The sequence below is a fragment of the Urocitellus parryii genome, chromosome 3 (assembly GCF_045843805.1).
Source record: "Urocitellus parryii isolate mUroPar1 chromosome 3, mUroPar1.hap1, whole genome shotgun sequence".
Classification (NCBI taxonomy): domain Eukaryota; kingdom Metazoa; phylum Chordata; class Mammalia; order Rodentia; family Sciuridae; genus Urocitellus; species Urocitellus parryii.
Window position 1 is genome coordinate 64,546,491 of NC_135533.1, and position 23,630 is coordinate 64,570,120.

A 23,630-nucleotide genomic window follows, 5' to 3' on the forward strand; every position below is an offset into this window, starting at 1 on the left:
TAAAATTAAGAATTTTATATGCCTGGCCAAAAGAATTCAAACAAACACTCTCTCTCTCTCTCTCTCTCTCTCTCTCTCTCTCTCTCTCTCCCTCCCTCCCTCCCTCCCTCCCTCCCTCCCTCCTTCCCTCCATATATATGTGTGTTTACATATCTATCTGTCTATATGTATATATATATATATATGTGTGTGTGTGTGTGTGTGTGTGTGTATAACTATTAATCCAAATTTTCCACTAACTAAAAAGAATAAAAATGTTATTTTGAAAACACACACTCACACACATTCAAGTAGTTTGATCCAAAAAATTCAATTATAAGTTCAGAAACCAAAATGTCTTTTGGAATTAATAAATATGCAATATGCCATATTATTCTAGCTTCTTCTGTGATATGTGATGCAAGAAAATATTTTACCTTGGCTACTTTCATGTTAAGAAACTATTGTTTTAAATTTAGGGAACATTCTAAGCAACATGATACAGAAATAACATATACACATTTTGTTTGTTTGGTTTTGTGGGGCTGAGAATGAAACCCAGGGCCATTTGCATGCTAGGCAAGTACTCTACCACTCAGCTATACCCCCAGCCCTAAATACACTTTTAAATTAAAAAAAAATTACATTTACACTATTTTAGAAAGGATTATGAGTCCTCCCATACCAACCATTTAGCTTTCACAATTTTATAACACTTTATAATTCTATATTTATATTTAAAAATTCCATTTTATTTTTATTACTCATGATATTATAATCTTATTTTCTCCAATGAAACTTTAAACTACAACTAATTTAGCTGCACAAATAATTTCATATGGTGTTAGAAATAATAATTCAGGAGGAAGACACTTTGGAAATGTTGATTGAAGGGTTTTTATCATATTTGAGCTATTTGTTGAAAAATTATCAAATCCTGTAACTGGATTAATAAAACTGAATGGTAATTAAACAATGGAAATTACCTGATTTTCAACTAACTAAAAAAATATCATCTTGAAAAGTGAGCACATATTAAATTGTTCTCAATTACTATATCAGGCAAAAAGAAAAGATGTAAGTCAGATTATTAATTTGCAACTACTGATTTTGTGATTATGACTATACATGTGTTGCATTAAAGCCTACATCTGATAAGTATTGGGAGAAATAAATACAAGTTGTGATATTTTCCAGTCTATTCATCACATATTCATCAACCATGTTCTTTTCTTCTGAAAACTTGTGTTTTAGTATGATGCTATTTTTTCAGTTAAACATGGTATGTTTGGTAGCACAAATATATATCTGATACTTCTGTAATTCTCTCAAATATCTTTGGTCAATCTGCAAGAAAATATGTCTTGGACTGTTACTTTATTTTATGATATCCAGAGCATTTTAAAATAATATGCTTGCTTAATTTTTATGAAATACACATCTTGTTTATGGAACCCCCACCTTTTCTTTTCTTTTTTTTTAAATCTCTGTTGGAAGTCATTATGAGTAGACTCATTGCCAAATAATTTTAGGTTTCCTGAAGAAGTATGATACATTGATAATCTTGAACACAAGAAAAGCATAATATTAATATTAACTTCTTAAAATGAGTAGATAAATTATAGCTTGTACCAGAGATCAATTTATGGAAATAAGATTTATATTTCCTTGCTTAAATCTTTTATTATTTTCCAAGCATGCATATTAGTAATACATCCTGATTACTGTACTGAGCATATTCCAATATCTCTTCAGAGTTATAAGTCTGTGATGGATGTTACATAGTGTAGAATGCTTACTCCTCTAAAGAGCAACTGCTATAGCAATCATTATGCTGCATAAGAAGAAAGAAAGAAATGATGATTTTATCAAGTTTTAAAATTGCTATAGCTCTTTAAAGTATTTCTCAGTATTTGTTCCATTGCTCTAAATGTGAAATGTAGGTTCTCGTCCAAAAATTAAAGCAAATGTATGGCATTAATTGAAATTTTGAATTTATTTGAAATTTTCATTTTTAGCATATTCATTATACTTCATCTTCTTAACCCAGTATATTATGGTTTTGGGGTAACTGTTTATCTGCATCACAGGTAACATTTGACCTCCTGAGTACAAAAGTATTTTTTTATGGAGGTTGGGAAGCATTTTTGTGATTACAGACTTGGGTGATGTTATTGTCATAAATTGTTTGTAGAATCATAAGCTCAGTAAGTTCAGTAAACTGAGCAGCTAAAGGCAAGAAAGGGGCTTTGGGGCTCACAGGAGAACCATGCTTCCCAAGGTACCCTTCTTCCATTATAAGAAGATCCATTGGAATCAACTTGTTCATGAACATCAATTATTCACTTCTTCAATTATTTCACGTATGTGAATGTATTAAGTATTGAAATTGTATCAGGAATTATGTGTTATAACAGCCCTAAATTCTCTCTTTGACTATGTTACCATTCCTCAGATCTGGAACAAGAGTGACCACACAATTTGTTACCTAAATCACGATAGTTTGGACAATGAAAGTATCACTCATGGTTCCACGACAGGCATAAACTCTTGCTGTTGCAGTCACATGATTGAGACTCTCTCAAGTGTTCTTATTTCAGATGAGTAGTGAGCAGATGGGCTAATGGGATCATCTGGACACTTATCCATAGATGCTTTCTTAAACACTATTAAAGTTATTATCTTCGGGGCTAAGTGAAATGCCTTGATATTTTCTCTTGTCTCTTTACCTGTACCAATAAATAAGACATCATATTGGCCATCCTCAGCTTCCACTCTGTCCACAGCTATTTGTTTCAGATTATATTTTCCATCTGTTTTTACCAATATTGGTTTCTTATGAGCAGGTTTTATAGACTGGTACATTAGTGGATGACTTCTCGCAAATCGAATGGCATCATCAGGGTAATCTTTGGTGGTCCCATACCTCCCTCCATTCACTTTGCTGGCACACTGAAATGCAAGCAGATTAGACAATTATTTTTGCCTTAAATCTAAACAGTAAATTTATGATCCATTATAAGAAGAATTAGAAAAGTGGAAGCTGTCCAATTAATCAACTATGCATTTAAAAGTATTTAGTAGCCATATATTCTTCATTCCAGAAATAGACTCAATTAAAAATTGCAATGGAATGCCAAGTTATTTTAAACATGCAGCCCTAAAAATATATAGAAAGTAGCAAAGTCTTGGAAAAGTAAAATCCATTTAATACCAGGACACTTTGGGGCTAGCAAAATTCTTTAACAGTATAAATGCTAAAATTAATTATCCTGATTTAATTTTTAACACTGAATTCAAATTTGAAGGTAAAGAATCTCTCAGAAAAACAAAGTCTCTTTGTGGTGCTAAATCTTCTCTCAAACTAAGAATCACAACCGCACAAAATAGCTTTTCCATTATTGAGACTATGATAAGTATGACTGGTGAAGGTTCTGATTGACTAAGAGACTATAGGATTTTAATGCTGTAACATAGAAACCTATTCAAATTTCATCACCATTAATTATTGAAAAAAAACCCTCTCCATGTTGTGCTACTATAATGTCTATGAATTTTCATTATTCTTGTATGGATTAGACACAATAAGCAAAAAACTGCAAACATTTGTTATAACATGTCTCAATTCTTGAATCACTGAATCTAAAATTGCTCACCATCACTTTAAGTTACTTCTTGGGACACCTTCAACTCTGTTGATTCATGCTTGTTAATAAGGAATCCCTCATTTCATGCATTTTTTTTTTCGAAAACCAGCAGCAAATTTAAGATTATCTTGATAAAAATTTTCCACTTTAGAGTATAAAAACATTACTTTAGTAATGTTGCAGTCACATGATTGAGACTCTACAAAGAGTGCATTTAGAATGGTTTGTTTTTTAAAAATCAGGCCATATTTCTTAATTTGGCACAAAATTTTCACTTGCTTGTACTTTGATGATACATAATTAGAAACATTTTGGATTATCTTGGAAGCAGTTTAGTCACTTCCTACAATCTCTATAAGGCCAAGTGGTTTAAAGAAGTCTTTCCAGCAAAGCCACAGAACTGGGTTTTCCTCATGTAAATTGTACTTTTCAATCAATGGAGTGAAATAAAATATACTTTATGTTTTACAGGAAGTAATAATTTTAAGCCAGTGAGAGAGAGTGATTATAATGGGAAAGACTTACACTTGTTAATGGAGGAAAGGTTAGTTTCCACTTTGGGTTTGACTCTGCAAAAATGGTTTCTATTTGGCTTGCAAGTAATTATAGAATCAGGGTGGTGACGAGATTTCACCAGCTGCTCATGAAAGTCTAGATGTTGACTTGCATGACAAGTTAAATGTTTGTTCCCCAAGCCTCACACAGCACCTAGAGTGATTTAACATTTATCCACCATAGTTGCATACAGGATCCATGATGTGAAATCATCACCATCATTATCATCATCCTAATTTTAGACATGTATGCAATTAAAAGCACAAAAGTCTGAATGGCTAATGAGGTGAATCTTATTAGCCATGATTCAGAGGCAAGTGGTACAATGTCCCATACTCTACCTACACTTTGTATTGTCACTTATTTTTTTTCTAATAGGCAATAAAGGTATGAAGCAAGGTGTTAAATATCCTAAGAGGGTGGAGAAAAAACTTCTTTTTGATCTGCTAAATAACAACTAACAAGAAATTTTGGCCTAGAGAACTTACAGGGTAACCCATATTAGAACTGGGGGCCTAGCATATGCAAGGTACTGGGTTTGATTCTCAGCACCACATATAAATAAATAATATAAAGGTCCATTGACAATGAAAAAAAATATTTAAAGAAAGAATATAAAACCTGGGAGAGCTCATGTACAATGGCATAATTTGGTGTGAACATACTCTATATACTGAGTTACAAAAAATTGTGCTGTGAATGGGTAATTATGAATGTAATGCACTCCACTTTTGTCATGTATGTAAGAAATAAATTTTTAAAAGAAAGAAAAAAAAAGAATATAAAACCTGGGCAACATTTTCTTGATTAGAAATTACATGTGATACTAATTCTCCTCAACAGGCGGGGAGGAAAATATATGATTCTCATTTTATTAGATGTTTCTGTATTCACCAGTACCCTTAAAAGTAAAACTTTAGGTGGAACTATTTAGCCAAAATAATTATACAGACTTTATCGTACTGCTACAATGTATCCATTATGTTCTTTTCATCAAATAACAAGCATATAAGAATATGAAACAGTTGTTTCTTTATCCTCCAAGTATACTTTAAATATACAATTCCTTAATTGTTTAATTGCAAACTCTGGCAAAGCATGTGAAAAACTGATCAAAATAGCTGAACTTACAGAACCAGGCCTTGGGTAAGGAACTTTTCCTTCATAGAGTGACCAATGGTATTCAGGTCCTTCTTTATGTGCATATGGTCCATTAAAAGCTGCCCGGATGCTAGACATGTGATAGACGCAAATAGCATGCCCTCTAAATATATTACTGAAAAATAAAAAAAAAATTAAAAAGTAATTACTCTTTGTGAACCAACAGTTCACCTGGTCAAATATTCCAACATACATAGATTAAAAAGACCTTTTGGGTAAAAACCTTGCAATTCCTTTAAACATAGATTATTCTGAAAATATTAACTACTGCAATATTTTAAATATTGAAATTTCAAAATGTAACATTTCTTTAATTTACTATTTATGATAGCTTAAAATTACCCTTTTAGAAGAGGGTAATTTTTAAAGAAAATGTGTAACTTCAATTTATTATTGTTAAATCGTATATTGTGTTTTTTTCATTTTTGTTAAGATCTGACCTACAATTACAAAGATTCATCCTCATATTTAATTACCCATTTTAAGTTACTATCTCTTTTTACATTGTTTTATCTTCAAAGCAGACAGTTCTTTTAATCACCATACTATTAATATTGCTAAAAGTTCTATCCAAGGGCTGGGTTGTAGCTCAGGTGTAGAGCACTTGACTCACACATGTGAGGCCCTGGGTTCAATCCTCAGTAACACATAAAAATAAAGAAATGAATAAATTAAAGATATTGTATACATCTACAACTAAAAAATATTTTTTAAAAAGTTTTATCCAAATTTTATTAGATTTCTCAGTGTATGTGATACGAAGAGAAACTTAATGTCTCATGAAAACTTAAGACTCTGTTCCATTCTTTTATCCAGAAATCTCATAAACATTAGCACACTTATTTAATTCTTTCCTCCAGTTCACTGAAAACTGTGCTACTGTGGGAAGATGACTGACCCAAATAAATTAAACTTCAGAAAATTTACTTAAATTCTATAAAGCTCAGCTCCCGCACCTCCAGAAGTGGCAGCAATTAAAATGATTTTCTTGATAAAAATTTCTATTTTCAGAGGATAAAGAAAGCAGTTGACTAACTACAGCAAATTTATTGTGGATATTTGTAATCAGATTCTGCAAAAGGATATTTCTAAAAGATTTTTTTAAAAAAAACAACTGGCTGTATTACTTAATTTGTCATGATCTGAATGAATTCTAACATCTTCTGAACCTCTGTAGTATGAGAATGGAAATAAATGATGTTGTGAAAGTGCTCTCTAAAATGAAAAATTCTGTGTAAATACAGTATTTCCTACACCCGAGACACCTGTAGAACAGCAGTAATGTTATTGTCTAAGGATATCAAATCACACATTTTATAACACACCTTGAAGCAATTGCAAATGCCTGGGATACTGATGAAAACTAGAGATAGTCTTTCAACTAAAGTGACAATAAGCCTTTGATCACTATTCCATGAATATCAACCTCTATGTCAGGTAACAGCTGGGAGCTTTTTTTCCTTAGATTTGTATATCAATTGAACAGTCAAAATGGAAATTATAGAAGAAAAGCTTGTCTTTCTTTTTTCAGAAAAATCCAATATGCTATCCTTTAGGAAAGTAGCTTATAAATTGATCATACTAATCCATTAAAAAGCCTATGCATTATTTCATAACTTAAGTTCACTGTATAAAGCCATCGAGTGTTCAAGCAACATATAAATTATTTACTGGCATATGGAAGAAAATGAAGTAAAAGAAAATTAAGGGACTTTCTATGAACTGTGATAGCTGCCAATCTATATTAAATATTTCTTTGCTCAGGAAATAATTGATAGAATGTTATTCCATGTTACCCTGTTGCAGAAAAAGATCTCTTTACAACAGCACCATACTTGTTCAAGGAGCTTATATTTTTTTCAAAGTGAGCATTTGAAATCACCTGCTGAAAAACTCAAAAAGGCTGTGTGGAAAGTCTCTAAGTACAGTATACAGGGTCATGGACAGTTTATGGCCAATACAATGCAAATGAGAAACTGAGTAAGATCATTGCATCTCTGCTGAGAGAAGTGAGATATATTTTTTATTTCTCACTCAAATTATTTTATCCATTCTCTGCCTTATTTGGAAAGATACTGATGAAATTGTGTACATAAACTTTCAACCAAAACATATTCTAGTCATACTTTTTCATCCATGAATGAACTATTATTTCACTCATTCATGGATACAAAATATAAGAATGTAAAGGAAAAATAACACATTATCAGCACTAAATTGAATAGCATATTTGAAAGAAGGAGAACAGATCATAAAGGCGTTGACTGTGAATACACATTGGAGGAAGATGGCCAGAACAAATGGGCAGGAAGATTGCTTAGTGACTAAGGAACCAAGGGCTATTTTCTGGACATGACAATTGATATGTGTTGAGAACTGACACAAACCAATGTTGGAAGACAAAGTCATTTCAAGCAAGAGAAGTGAACAAATAAAAATACTGTGATGGTATTTGGCAATATAAACACTAGAATCTGTCCACATATTATCTTGTCAGTGGAGGGCTCAAGGCAGGGGTGGGGAATCTTTCAAAGATGGGTGGGTAATCGAACAGTAAAACTCTGGCTTAGAAAGTTCAATTTGATAAGATAAAAGAATTATCCTAATCTCTGAAACATTAAATCAATATCTGAAAAATTACATGAGAAAAAAGTTGTCCTTTTTTGTAGATTAGAGAGAGAAGAGGTCAGGATACTAAGCACATGAGGATGCTAGATCACTGTATACAAAAACAAGAATCTGGACAGAGATTGTGGCTTTGAAAATGAGCTGCAATCGTGGGTGAACAAGGAGAAGTTGGTGATTTATAAAGTACAGAAAACAAGAATGATGACTGGGTCAATAGTATTTCCAAGTATATAAACCATGAAAGGAGAGTCTAGAGAGACAATTCTTGCTTACATTTTTATATTGACTGTATAAATCTCTCACCTGGTAGTGTTAAACAGTCCAAATATCACTGGGTTCTTATGATCTCTGGTAGGCAGCAAAAAAACATCCTCTGAAAAATTAAAGACCCATCTATCAATTGGAGTTTTTAGCCCTCTTTACATGCAGAGAAAACATATTCACATGAAACAGTTTAGAACTTATTATAGATTTAAAGACATAAATTTCCAAATAACACCCAGACAACCGTGACCAAAACATAACAGGGTGAATCCTTTCAGTGTTCTGGGTTTTCAGCTAACCCACACAGATGGAACCAGAGGCACTGACTCTAAACTAATGAGATGGATCTCCTTTTTTTCCTGCAACTCCTCTGCTATCACCAGGCACCTGGTTAAAATGAAAAGAACAGAAACATGCTCTCGGTTGGTGCTCTGGTCAAATATTGCAGGAAACAAGTTATCCACATGTACCAGACACAATGAGAGCTATACATCAAAGAGTAAAATTTAATTCTCAAAATAATACTTACCTAATTCATCAAAATATGTATCAATTCCATTCATTCCAGGTACTGAACAAACCAGTCTTGCTTTGAGGAACGTGCTCCATTTATTCACTAGTATTCTCTGCCCTCCCACATCATTCTGTGAAAAAAAAAAAAAACAGGTAAATGGGCACATAAAGAGCTTTTACCAACAATAGATTTAGTATTAGTCAATGTGCAGATGGCCTCAAATGAATACTAACATATATTCCTGTAGTTTTTTTTTTTTTTTGCTTTGTTTTTCACATTCTGACTTGTCAGTGAATTATCACTCTGAAGTATTCAGTCTGCTTTCTAGGTATTAAACAATGTTAACATAGTAGTCTCTCCTAAATGAAGGAGTGGGCTTTATGACACTGTAACCTTTATTTTGTTGATAAATAATCTATACACACACACACAGAGAATGTACACATACAATACTTACATATGTATGTATGCATACAAGTCCTTTAAATTTTTTCTTTGCCCTCTTTTGCAGTGCTAAGGATTGAACCCAGGTCCTCACAAGTGGCAGGCAAGTACTCTACCACTGAGCCACATCCCAAACCCTCTTAAATCTACACTTAAATTGATTCTTAACTGACAGATTTACTTTACATTTGTAATATTATTAGCAGTCTCTAAGTACATGTTGCTACTTAAATTTGTTTGACTGTTCCAAACCTGACTGAATACTCAAACTACAGATTTTTTTTCTATAAAGTCAACCAACTTGAATTGTTCAAACACAGTTGTGTATATTGTTTAGATTGTGGACTAAAGAAACAAAAAGATTTTGGTTTAATACATTTAAAAAACCCTCAAACTTCTTTTTAGGAAAAAATACAAACTAACTATAGACTACTTATTATAACTATAACTTAACTGTAACTCTAAACTAACTATAGACTGTTTATAGTAATAGCTTTGAAAATGAGAAAAATCATACAAAATGCAGATTAAAAAAATGCAGATAAAACCTGCACTAGATATGAAGTTTTTATAGATGTGAAGTGTTATGGTTAGATGTGAGGTATCTCCCAAAGTTTATGTGTGAGACAACGCAAGGTTTAGAGGAGAAATGATTGGGTTACAAGAGCCTTAGTCCAATCAGTGAATGAGTCCCCTGATGGGATTAATTGGCAATGGAAGGGTGTGGGTGGAGGAGCTGGGTCCTTGGGGGTGTGCCTTTAAGGTATATATTTGGTGTTTGGCAAGTGGGTTTCTTTCTCTGCTTTCTGAACATAATGTGAGCCACTTCCTTCTGCCATACTCTTTGGCCATGTATTTCTGCTTCACCTCGAGCCCCAAGGAATAGTCAAAGCAGTGAAAACTCTGACTAAAACATGAATTATAAATCTTGTTTTATTAAATGACAATTTTGGATGCCTATAGAATACTAAATATTTAAAGCAGAAACCTACTATAAAATTTGTAACAAATGCATGGCCATAGATTGTGAGATAAGCAATTTTAATGAGTGAGAAACACAATCCTCACCACGCAAAGTCGCCCCACTCTGGTGTATATCGCATGGGCATTGCTTTCTTCCTCCAGGGCCTTCTCAGTAAAAAAGAAATACACTTTGTTGTCATCTCGGTCTTCATTGTCAGGAATCATATATGAACCTACAAATTTTGGTTCTATAGGAGTAAAATGTGAAAGAAAAGTGAAAGAGATATAATAACAAAATGAGGTTATCCTAATAAATTACATGTCAACTGAAAGCTTAACTTTAACTGTCATCATTTTATTAAAAAATACATATTCCTTGAAAATTTTAACCAAACAAATTTTAAAAGGGATAGCTATCTCTATTTTATTTGCAAGTCAACAAACATTTTTAAATTGATAATGATAATAATATGCTACTTAGAGTGACCATATATTTTTAAGCTTAACAAAAATGCTGAAAATGAAAATGTTCACCATAAAATGAGCTCCTAGACATACCAGCATAAAAAATATAAATAATATTCCTAACAAAGAATTTTGTCAGTGAATAGGTAGTGACCTTTCTAAAGTTTTATATCTAAGGTGCCATGTGATCCTATTAAGACAAGAAAAGCAAAGCAATCAAGTCATTAGAAATTATACCAATTGATAAGAACATAAAAACCCTATTGTATGATGAATTTTTCGCTTCTCATATATTTGCTTTGTTTTATTCATTTAAATTTTGATTTCTGAGCATTGCTAGGAAGGTATATTGATTTTATAATTAAACCAATCCATATGAAATGATGAACACAAACCATATAGATTTTACTTCAAGGATATTGCCAACAAAAACATTCTCAAATCTGTAAAAACTCTAAGCTATATTTATATTGTAATTATCAAAGTGGCAAAATTATCCATGAATTCTAGGCTTGTATTCAATTCTAATTTCCTCTGTATTCCGTCTCAATCCTACCTTTCAACAGACGCTCATCATCATGCTCAGTACGAATATGGGCCAGTCGCCCCATACTCCGGAAGATGGCAGCATCTCTGCCCCAATAGTCACTGTAGAGTCCAGCAAACAGTTCACTACCTATGTGGACATGTCAATTACAAATAAGTAAGTATTTATTTGTCTCTCTCTCTGAAGACAAATTATCAACCACAATTACATTAAACACATCTGGTTCCCAAAACATTCTGAACCTTATGATATTAATGCTATTGTTGTACAGGACATGGAAGGTACACTCAGACTGCCAGGGTTTGAATCCTGATGCTGCCACTTACTACCTGTGTGAATTAAAACAGGTTGCTTAAACTCTCTGTGCCTAGTTTTCTTCTTCTGTGAATAAGAAAATGAGCAGTACTCGACAGAATTGTTAAGAGCTAAACACTTGGGACAGTTACTGGAAAATACTTGGTAAATAATATGGCAAAGTTTGGTAAGTAATATGGTTTTACCTTCTTTTACTGAATTTATTTTAACCTTCATATCATCAGATTATTATTATTTTTTTTAGTTTAGTCAAATTCTTCTTATATCAGGAAATTGATAGCCAGATGTGGTAGCTCACATGTGTAATTCTAGCAGCTTGGGAGGCTGAGTCAGGAGGATGGTTAAAGCCAGACTCAGCAACTTAACAAGGCCCTAAGCAAATTAGTGAGAAAAAAATTTTTTAAAAGCTGAAGATGTGGCCCAGTGGTGCTTTTAAGCATGCAATTTCAATCCCTAGTACAAAAAAAAAGAAAAAAGAAAAGAAACAAAAGAAAGAAAGAAATTGCTATAATTATCATGATTTTATTGTGGTAACTATAAAATCTGTCAAAGCTATATCTAATCCAATAGCTATTTAATTCATAAGTATATGTTTGAGTCCAATAGGAAGGATATAAGAAAAATCTCAGGATTTAATCAGGCCAATAAGAGAATGACTGAATGATGTTAGCTGCAACATATGGCCTAAGTCATAGCCTTAAAATAAGATTGAGGAATTACACAGATGTATTCAGCAGCTCCAGAAATGTCTTTGGAAGCAGAAATACAGGAATTAAAATTAGATTAAGAGAACAGAAAAACATTTTAAACAAATAAATAATATAAGAATGTAACCTAAATCCCAAAAAGATAACCACCTCTCAAGTATAGGAACTTGGAATCCCTTTTCTTCTGCATGACTTAAAAAGAAAATCAGTGTGCCCAGAAGTGGTACCTTCTGTCCTGGTACCCAGCTAAGTTGTCTTGTCCTAGGCAAAAAGCTCTGGCCAGTAAGCAAATGATAACATTATATGATTGGAAACAACAACCTTAATTTAGGGTGGTAATATTATTTTCTTAATGAGCATCATAGAACTCTGGTCAAAGAGTTAAAAACAAATACAATATGACTATGTAATCCAATATGGATGCTTTTATGAATTCTGAAAATTTGGAATGGTACATATGCATACACATGCTATTTAAAGTGTTTGAAGTTTCAAAGAATTCAAATTAACTGTATTTTCAATTTAATATATCAAACTATGTAATCAATTTTAGAATTAAGATTATTAACATTATAGGCATGGAATTTTGACCAAATCAATAAACCAAATTTTAGAGAACTTGAGTTTCTTACTTATAAATTTTATTTATTGAATTTTTAAAAAATTGTCTTAAATTTTATGAAGATTCTATCCCCTGAAGTAAAGCCCTTAAGACTTTTTAAAAATTCAATATATTCAATATATTTGTATTTTTATGGTTTAGACACAAGGTATTGCCCAAAAGTTCATGTGTGAGATAAGGCAAGAAAGTTTAGAGGTGAAATGATTGGCTTATGAGAAGCTTAAGCTAATGATCAGATTAATTCATTGATAGGGATTAATTGGGTAGTAACTGTAGGTAGGTAGGGTATGGCTTATGGCTGGAGAAGGTGGATCACAGGTGGTGTGCCTTTGGGTTTTGTATTTTATCATGGTGAAGAGAAATATTATCTGTTTCTCTGATTCCTGGTTCTATGTCTTCAGCTGCTTTCCCCCACCACACTTTTCCACCATGATGTTCTGCCTTACCTTGGTCCCGCAGCAATGAAATCAGTCATCTGATTTCATTAAATGAATAACAGTAAATTTCTGTTATTTACTCGGAAAATAATAGACCTCAGAAACCCTGAGCCCCAAAATAAACTTTTCTATTTGTTCCTGTCAGGTCTTTTTGTTGTAGCAGCAAAAAATCTTGACTAAAACATGTATATTTAAAGTTTGAGAAAGTAACCAAATGTGTTATATATGAGGCCAATTGTAAGGAAATTTATTTTCAACTTGAGTTAATTATTAAATTTTTAAAAAGCTATGAGGTATTACTATAATCAGCTATTTTTCACTTAGAAAAGATGAGCAGTTCTAAATAAGTCATTTTTCTGTTTATAAAATTCAGTTTGGATGTTCACAAACTACATAAGGTAAACAAAAATGAACCTTGGTTTCCCACAAAGGAAGTGAATTCCACTATGGATGTATAAAAACTATATAGTAATCCATAAATAAAATCTAGGTTTCACACAAGAGAATTCACTTCTAAACTGTAATTCTGTATCAGCTAAAGAGGGAAAAGCAAATGTGGCAGAACATCAGCAAGGTAAATGTCAGCAAGTGTTCATGTGATTCCTCAACTTTTCTTCGTATTTGAAAATTTTCAAGAAAACAAATTGAAAAAGAAAGATCTATTTGTTGAATTCATCCCTTATATTCAAGACATGCTAGTGAAAATGTATGAAATAAAATTATGAAAACTTAAAAATGTGGACATAAAATATAATTTTTGTTAGAGAAAATTTATATCAGAACACTTATTTCAGTATATCATGTTCTTGGCAATAGAATAGTACATAATTTCTATCAAAGACAATTAAGGCTACCAGAAATCGTAAAGCTATAAATGGAGAAAGAGTATTTTAAAACAAAATGCATTCAGTGATTAGGAACATGAATCATGAACTGTGATTCAGTCTGTACTGCTTGAACATGGATAAGAGAGAGAATTAAAATGAATTAAAAGAACTTGAAAATCAACTTTTTTAATAAACAAAACAAGTTGCTTAAGAGACTTAACTCACTATTAAAATGCCAGAGTATTTTTATTTATTATAGCTGAGTTATAACTTCCCATATAAAATACAAAGGACATAATATAAATTTATTTTAAACATTATTTATTTTTCTAGTGTGGGCAGGCTGAACCTTTAATCCACAATTTATATTAAGAGCAGATTCCTTAAAAATCACAAGAGTTTACTATTTCTTAAGTTTTTAATATTTGTATAATATAATTTCTTAAAATAATTTCTATTGTACTATAATCTTTATATTACTACACATCAATTTTACTGATTTATTCGTCCCAATTTATAACTTTGTTCTAACGTTCTGATTGTTTTAATCAATACTGTAAAATTAACAAACAAGTACCCATTGGAGCCACTAGATGGCAACCCTATGACACCAAAATAACACCATGTCCAGGAAGTTCATCTGAACAAAAGATGATAGGTTTCCATTTTTGGCCAATTTCCCTTTTTGTACTCAGATAAAAGAAATCGTTTGTGAACAATTCAAATAACACAATATGAACTGTATGACTTAAAAGCTTCAAAGCAACTAGACAGGTGCTAAATCTATATATAAACTGAACCAAATGTGTTTCTGTTGGAAAGGTTAGCTTTTCCTCAGAAGGGAAAGATTCACCTTTTGCATCTTATTATCAATGTGAAGAAAAAAAATAGATTCACATTACAATAGATAATGACTATGGTTGGCAAAATACTCTCCTAAGAAAACTAGAAAAAAAATACACATTAGCAAAAATAATAAATTAGCATTGAGCTTTAGGTACAAATAATGACTAATTAATTGAGTAAAAATATTCAATATCATTATATAACTAATAAAATTTACAACAAATACAGAGTCTGTAATTAAAAACTTTACCTTAAAATTACAACTATTTGGTGTCAATAGGGAAAATTTGGTATTCTAAAAAATGCAAAAACAAAACATCTAGATAGATAAGTAATATTTTTCAAGAATTAAAAATGCAAAAAGTTTCATATGTTTTAGGATTTCAAGAACTAGAGCACACCTATCTGTGGATTTAGTTATCAACGACTATGGAAATAAGGTATATAATAAATGTATTATCTTAGCCAGTCGACTTGTTTTCTGATCTATATTGATATTGTGAATTGAAAAAAAAATTGATTTTTATGCCATATATTGTTTCATTCTTAGCGCATTCAAATTGGCTTCTGACAGTAATGGTTTCAGATTAATGTTAGGTGGCCAATTATGATTATTATTTTTAAAAACAGCACATACATTTATAGGGTATTTAACTTATTTTCATGCTCAATAATCATGTGTATATCCTGATAAAAGAATAGTGGGGAGAAATTTCCACTGGAAATCTAGCAAACTAAGTCTCCAGCTTGAAATCTGCCATTTGACCATGTTAAAACCATTCAGTATTTCAAGATACTCTTTATCTATAAAACTGGAGAACCTACATGCATTTTCTTAAGCCTGTCAAGCAAGCAACATATACACTACCTTTTTGTTTTGTTTTGTTTTGTTTTTGCCTAGAATTCTACACTTCCCTTCTCACCTTATTTCCATTTAAATGGCCTGTTGCTCACTGACTCCATAAAGGCTTCCTTGACCAAATTTCTGTTGGTTTATGAGTTCCTTGTTCTACCTTAGCCCCCATGCCTATTCTTAGCATACTGGTCATAGTACTGTATTTCAATTGAATCCTCATATGCTCAACATCATGCTTCACTAATATCTAGAATATAAAAGATGTTCAATGAATATTCACTGAATAAAAGAATGGCTTAGTAAATTAAAATCAAATATATAAAGTTCCTTTAAGCTGTTAAAAGACTATAAAATGTAATAAACCAACAATCAGTATAAGATTATGATTTTTTAAAATGGCTTCAGGAACTTCAGAAACATCAAAAGAAAGAATGACTGAGTTTTTGAATTTTCATTCCTAAAGGCTTGTGTCATTTAATATTTTATATCACGAACCCAGAGAATGTTTTGTTCTATCATTTGTTCCCAACAGTTTCAGTCTAAATGGACATTATGTTATGATTAAAAGATTGCATCCACTAAATTGCTTTCATAAGAAACTAGACATTGTAAATCATTCTAAGGTAAAGTATAAAGCAGATCATTTTCCACATGACTCCTATTTACAATATGAACTTTAACTGAAGTTTTATTTAAACATATTATACTGTCTTAATATTTCATGAAACTTAGAGAGTTTCACTCATGGACCATATATTATCTGAGTTTTTATTCACCATGTTGGGATGCAGCAGGATTTAAATGTGTAGCATGAAATGTTCACAGTAGCTGTTTACCACCTTCTTATCTCATTTCACTCAAGCAATTCTGCTTATGTTGTAAATGCACATTCTACAATTCAAAATTGTAGAATTTGCACATGGCTAAAGACTAATTTAGCTGACTAATTTTAAAACTGAACTGTGTAACTTTGTAGAAAATTGTTTTATTCTACATGAAGTATTTTGCAGAAAGGACTTTGACATGCTAATTGCAAAGAAAAATAAAATGGACTTAAGAAGTAAATATAGAGGAGACTGATCCTCATACTACAATATCCCAGTTCAGATTGTCTGCTTGAGATACTGAAAGAAACCAAGAAGAACATGTGATTTCTTTAGGTATTTAGTTGTTGGAATTTTTGTGTCTTTGTTTTTGTTGTAGCAGATGACAAACATTAACTGTCAGTGTTAAAAAGGTGATTCTGAGATATAAAGGGACAAATATGTGTTTTGAATGTGTTTATTTGCATTTGCTAGATACTGATGTCTGCACTGAGTTTTCTTGGTGGCAAACCAGTGGCATTGATACTATCATGGTCAAACCAGATTCTTAAGGGAGATCAATGGAGACATGAAGAGTAGGGCTTCCCCCCAACTCCATTCTTTTTTTATTTTCCATTTTTGAAGAAACCATAAGTATTCAAATAGTTCCTCAGAGAGCAGCAGTCATGGCCAGAAGTTACAGTAAACATGTGGATAGTGGGCATTTTGCCAAAGGTAAGAGAGTAGTAGCCTCGGATTTAAAAAAAAAAAAAAACATAAGGAAATAACTTGAAGTCTAAGTTTCTGTACGTTTGAGGTGAATTTAAAAAACAAACCAGGACATTCATTTATTGTTTGTACAAGTTATAATTATAAAGATATGTATTTTCTCCTCATTGCATTTTTTTACTTAATTTCCTAATATTCTAATGTTTATTAAGTCCCACTTTGTTCAAGAACTATTCATTCATAACTCTGTCCTGAATGTAAATGTAGTTAATTAAAAGAAAATGATTATTTTAAAATATTTTAATGTTATAAAAAGGTGATAATAATCACATTTTGCCCTCTATGTATTCTAACTTCTTATTCGATTAATATAAATTTTTAATTCATAGAATCAGTAATGAGATGTATATTCACAGTGCTGTTATTATTAAAAAAAAGTTCAAAAAGAAATTTTCAGTAGTTGTAGTTTGTAGTTTTATTTGTTGAAAAAGTATCATAAGAAAAAAGATATGTAGGGGGGAAAACAGACTCTAAAGTATCTTTATGTTAGTTATTTATTGAAATAAAATTCAGAAACTGTTTAAATTAAAAAGAATCCTTAAAAGTGTCCCACTAACAGTTAAAATTTTCAAAGCAAATAATTAAATGAAGGAATTAAATTTAAACTGAAACTGGTAATACAACTGACAGATAAAATGAAAATTTTTAAAAAATTGTGATAGGATTGAGAGGAGAAAGTTTAATAAGGGAACCTAAAGTTATTGAAAGTATTATCAACTTAATGAGAATATTGTAATATCGCATCAAAGATACCTGATGAAAGGAGTCAGCTAAAATATTTGCTGACTGACCAAAATGTTATATGACATAAAGAAAATATTTCTGGAATTTTAATGTGGCCCAAATCCAGGAAATAATTTACTTATTATTTTACTACTAATAATTTACTTATCATTTTGCTTATCAAAATAAATACATACCTTTGAATGATTTTAGGTTCATAGATGAATAATGTAGCAGTTTATTTTAGTGAAAAATCCATTGCTCCAACAAACATTGTTAAAACTAGGCTGTAATATTTTGTATAACTTAGATAATTGCTTAAAGCTGCTTTAAATACAAAGTTAGTAAGCAGAGTGGGGGAGAATTTGGCTAAAAACATAGAAATATTGCACCTAGGGTTGAGTTTGCATGCATGCCACCAAGATAAACTATGTTACTACAAAGTGGCATTTGACAAGCAGGCTTAATTAATATATGATTTCATAATGATTGGTTATATAGAACATATAGACATATAGAACATAGCTCAGTAAGGAGCTTGATTTGTCCTTAAATCTTCTTTCATATAGAATCATATGTTCTTAACATTGCATTTCTAAATTAGAATATAAATTTAATAAAAATATGCTTATTAACTTGTTTTTCACCCACCAAATCATCTGCAATATTTTTTCAGTTTTTTAGTAATCTTTTACTCCAGGCAATCTTAGGTCAACATAATTTAAATTAACTGAAATGAAAACTATATCTAAAGTTAAGAAATTATATAGGCTATTCTCTGCTTTACAAGCAACTTTTTTTTTTCCTTTGAGGTCCTATAGTTTGACAAATATTGTTGCTAATTTGAGTGTGCTCTCATAAAATTTGTCTTCATTAGAATATGCATTAAACATTGTGGGTTATACATTTAACAAAGAAACACCAATCAATGGTCTAAAGATGGCCATCATTTTGCTAGAGTCTTGTTTTAACCCATCAGCACAGAACATGTGTGGTCATAAAATACCACATTAATACATTCTTTCCCTGTCAGAGTAAGCTGCAGTGAGCTTGCCAAATTCCAACTCAGGTAGCTCCTTTTTTCCAACCCACATTCCTACTGCTTTTTCAATTGGGTGAATTATTTTTACTTCCCCTCTTTTAAAGAGCTTCTGGCTCACATAGGTTATCAGGTTTCTATTCCAGTGGCTGCTGCATTTCCACAGTGAATGAATGATCTCTCCAAGGTACTTTGGGATGAAAGCGAGTGGATAAATGTGAAGAATTATATTTTTATTTCTCCTCTTTGGAGGGATTATTCTATAACTTTCGTGTTTAGCTTGGAGGGCTCTTTTGATTTGATTTCTTTTCTGAATAAATGAAACAGCCACCCAGATGGCAAGCACTTCACATTTCAGCAATGTGTAATTTGATTTGGAAGTTCAATGAAACTCACTTGGAAATGTCCCTCCAGTAATATTTCCCTCTTAAAAATTTCAGTTTTAAATTTCTGGCTTCATGTATAAACAAGCTCCAGAGAGACAAAATGTTGAGTGGCAAGGTGGCTATAGTCATTATTTTTCTCCATTTAAATAAAATGTTCAAAATGATTGGTTTTCTCTTTGATATTCTTAGGATTTCACTGTAGAAGCTGTATATGCTGTGTAATTTTTTACTTCCAATATTCTTTTATTATTATGAAAAATATTTCAAATTTATTTTTTGTATTTTTTTAGGTTCCTCGGTGAACATGAAAGCCTATTCTGTACAAGAGACAATATGGTAAAGGATGGGAAAGACTTTTTATAGACAGCCAAATCTTGTGTGTATGAAGATATAAAAATCACTAAAAACTTTAGAAAAAAGATTGTATGAGTCTACCAAATGGATACATTTTAATTCATATCCTGCCAATTTCTTTGGAACTTCTAGTATTTATGGATCTGGCATTCAGCAAAAGTGTCATTCTTGAGATTTTGATTCCTACTAAGCCTACACTGACTTAGAAAACTCTGTTTCCATAGTTAAAGTCTCTTATCTTCATACTCTATTCTCTCTCTCTCTCTCTCTCTCTCTCTCTCTCTCTCTCTCCACACACACACACACACACACACACACACACGCACATTCACATGCATATGAATACGCATAAACTGGTTCATAGGAGAACTCAAAATATTTTAAGATATAATAATTCTTCAAAAATACAGCATCACTTTCTTCAAGTCCCTGAAAAAAAATTAATCACTATGTGAAATTCTCTCACAACCCTTTCAAATTATGAAGACTAAGTCAAGCTTTTCCCATCAACAGAGCTAAAATGAGAGGTTTTTTTTTTTTTTAAATCAATCAATGTGTTTTGAAAACTTTGATTTTTTTTTTTTTTTTTTTTTTTGTACCTGAGTACTCAGATTGGGATGAAGGGGTGGAAGCCCTTCACAATCGACTCTCTGGAATATGTTCAGCATGCAAAAAAGCACATTAGCATCTGTATCAATTCTAAATCAAGTTTAGCATTTTTTTAAATTAATCTTCAGTGGCCAGTTTTAAGTGTTATCAGTTTATTTAGAACTGAAGTCTCTATATTATTTTACACTTTCTCATTTTCTGCAAAGATGAGCTAGTATTAGTAAAAACAAAAAAAATCCTGTAAATATTGCAAATGTAACAACAGAACCTTTCACATCTGTACTATATTATATCAGAATCTCTCAATACTGAGAAAACTGAATCATTTCTATTAGCACCTATGCCAGGTGTCAGGATTTGCTTTCTCCAGTTTTATACGTGGAAACTCCCATCTGTCTCTACTATCACAGTGCTAGAGGATTTCATAAATAGTGCTGTTTTTAAATCTCAAATAATATGAGAGAAAGGAAAAGTACAGTGCTTTATTGTGTTTAAGAAGTTTGGGGTACCTCATCTAATTAAATTGAATCAAATTTAAATATAAAACACACATTGTCATCTACTTCATCATCCCAGCATGTATATTTAATGATAGTTTGAATTGGTCAGTCTCTGTAATTTATATTCTAAATTAACAAGAAGTTAGATAAATAACTTTGTAGTTCTTAATCAAGATGACTTCCAGAGGAATTCCAAGGATACAGAAAAAGGAATCCAAAGAGGAGAATATTAAAATTCCCTAATGTCCCAAGAGTATTGGAACAGTTTGGTTTCTCTGGCTAAATGTTTATAAAATAGTCACATAATTGCATTTTGTTAATAGTAAAATGACACCATACAAATGCCTTATATCAGGTACGCAATGACAATTTTTTCTTCAAGATGGGACACACACTTCACAGCATCTGCACTTATTTTAGAATCAAATTATTCAAGTTAGCATGGCTTGAAATTGAATATCATTGCTTCCAGCACCAGTAAATAGATATGACAAGGCAAAGTATATAAATAAATACCAAATAAATGTACTGAAGTTGAAAAATAAGTTTTGAAATCATTTTGAGTACACCACCCGATGTCTACAACAAATATAATTACCAATTAAAGTGGAGATAAAGGAAGAGCTGGGATCAAAAGGACATCTGCCCCTTCCTCGTTCAGATCTGTGTGGTTCCAGGTGAAACAGAGGATCCTGAAGAGAAAACCAGAAAGCCATTGTGAATGTGACAGCTTCAACAAGAATTTAATTGCTCAGCTAAAACATTGAACTTTGAATATTTACAAAACAAATAGGAGATCAGTAATGTCAAGTTATTTGGTAAAAATTACATTTTATACATAACCACATGGATATTGCAGACCCATACAAATTCTCTCATGCCTCTCAAAAACTAGAAGAAAGCAAGAATGGCAGTAAACAATTTGAGAGATGTTTGTGTTCACTTTCCACAGATGACAGTCTGCAAAGACAAAAAAAAAAGTTTGTCCAAATGAGAATTGCAGGTTTCCCACCTAACACTTAAGCTAAAGGACACTTATGCAAATTTAAAGATCCAAGATCCATAGCAATATGAAGGAGGACGTGACCAAGAGTTTCTTTACTGTTTAGTTAGTGCCAATTTATAAAATATTTGGGAAAAAAAGAGTAGATAGGATAAACATTTTATATGTGTTAAAATACAATAAAATGGCTGGGTCATAGAGAACTCATGAAGAGAGGAGCTGAGCTGCTTTCAACTTTTAATCTCTAATCACTGATGAGGTTGGTTTTACCTAAAGGATATAATCAGACAAATTAAACACTAAAATTGAGGTAGAATATTAAAGAAAAGGAAAGGGATCATGGGAAGCAGAATGGGGGGTGCGGTAGAGGGATGTATAACTATGGAGTGGATATAATCAAGATATGTTATTTGGATGTCCAAATAAGACATGGTGAAACACATTGTTCTGCATATTCAAAATGCACTAATTAAAAAGTTTTCAAGAAAAAAAAACAAGTGCATTGTTTCATTGCTTACTATTTGACAATGAAGATATATAAACGCTGAATACTGAATACAGATGTACTCTTCAAGAACTCTACCTCAGGCCAAAACTCAGATGGACTTCACTGCACCTTCCACCTCTTCACAGATTTCAAATGCCTGGTGCACATTTTTTTTGATTAATGGCTTAGCCTAGGTCAACAATGTTCATTTTAAAATAATAAACAACTTAAACATTCTGTCTGCTTTTTGTCTTATTAAAACTCCATATTTTTAATACCTTAAAGACATATCTATCATTTTAATACTAAAATAATGTGTTTTACAGCTTCTTATTTTTCAGCCCTCAAATGCTTTTTTAAAAAAGAACTGTTAGAACATTCTTGCTTTAAATGTGTACCATTCTTAACCAGTCTAGGTGTCTGACAAGAGATGAATAGAAAAAGAAAATATGATATATATATACACAATGAAGTTCTACTCAGCCATGAAGAAAGAATTTATGTCATTCACTGGTAAATGGATAGAACTGGAGGACATCATGCTGGGTAAAATAAACCAGACCCAGAAAGTCAAGGGTCAAATGTTTTCTTTCATATGTGGAAGCTGGTGAGAAATAAGAAATATAAAAAGGGAATCTATAAAATCTATAAAAATAGAAGGGAGAACAGTAGAATAGAAGAAGGAAATTGAGAGTAAATAAAGAGGAGTGGGAAAGGGGAGGAACTGCAGGAGGAAATCGTCTAAAATATGTGCATGTATAAATATATTACAATGAATTCCACTTACATGTAAAATTATAATGCACCAATTAAAATAGCAATAAGAAAATAGAAGGAAGACCAGTAGAACAGAGGAAGGTGGTCAGGGGCTGTGATGAAGAAAGAGGAAATACAACACATTGTGTTATATACATTTATGAGTATGTCCAAATGAGTCCCAGTATCATGTATAATTGTAACAAACTAAGACATAAACTTTAAAAAATAAAAGTTACTGAAACTGAGAAAAAATATGCATCATCATTCTCATATAGAATAAATTTCTAAATACTTAGAGGGTGTATTCATTTCATTCATACATGATAGTAATACTTCAGGGAGTTATATAATGCAAAAATGGGAAACAATGTCAAATTTTCAGTTGGGATGCTTCTTAAATT

The 23,630-nt window shown here is 31.6% G+C and overlaps 1 protein-coding gene across 1 annotated transcript in view; it reads right to left on the bottom strand.

Annotated features, from left to right (window-relative positions):
* Sema3e (semaphorin 3E) overlaps positions 1-23,630 on the bottom strand; it is a 107,659-nt gene that overhangs the window by 27,075 nt on the left and 56,954 nt on the right. The window contains exons 4-10 of the mRNA XM_026384977.2: positions 21,579-21,672; positions 11,177-11,296; positions 10,261-10,403; positions 8,764-8,878; positions 8,274-8,343; positions 5,313-5,457; positions 2,709-2,931 (exon numbers count right to left, since the gene is read on the bottom strand). Of these exons, the coding sequence (XP_026240762.2) occupies positions 2,709-2,931; positions 5,313-5,457; positions 8,274-8,343; positions 8,764-8,878; positions 10,261-10,403; positions 11,177-11,296; positions 21,579-21,672 (910 nt within the window). The remainder of the gene's footprint in view (positions 1-2,708; positions 2,932-5,312; positions 5,458-8,273; positions 8,344-8,763; positions 8,879-10,260; positions 10,404-11,176; positions 11,297-21,578; positions 21,673-23,630) is intronic.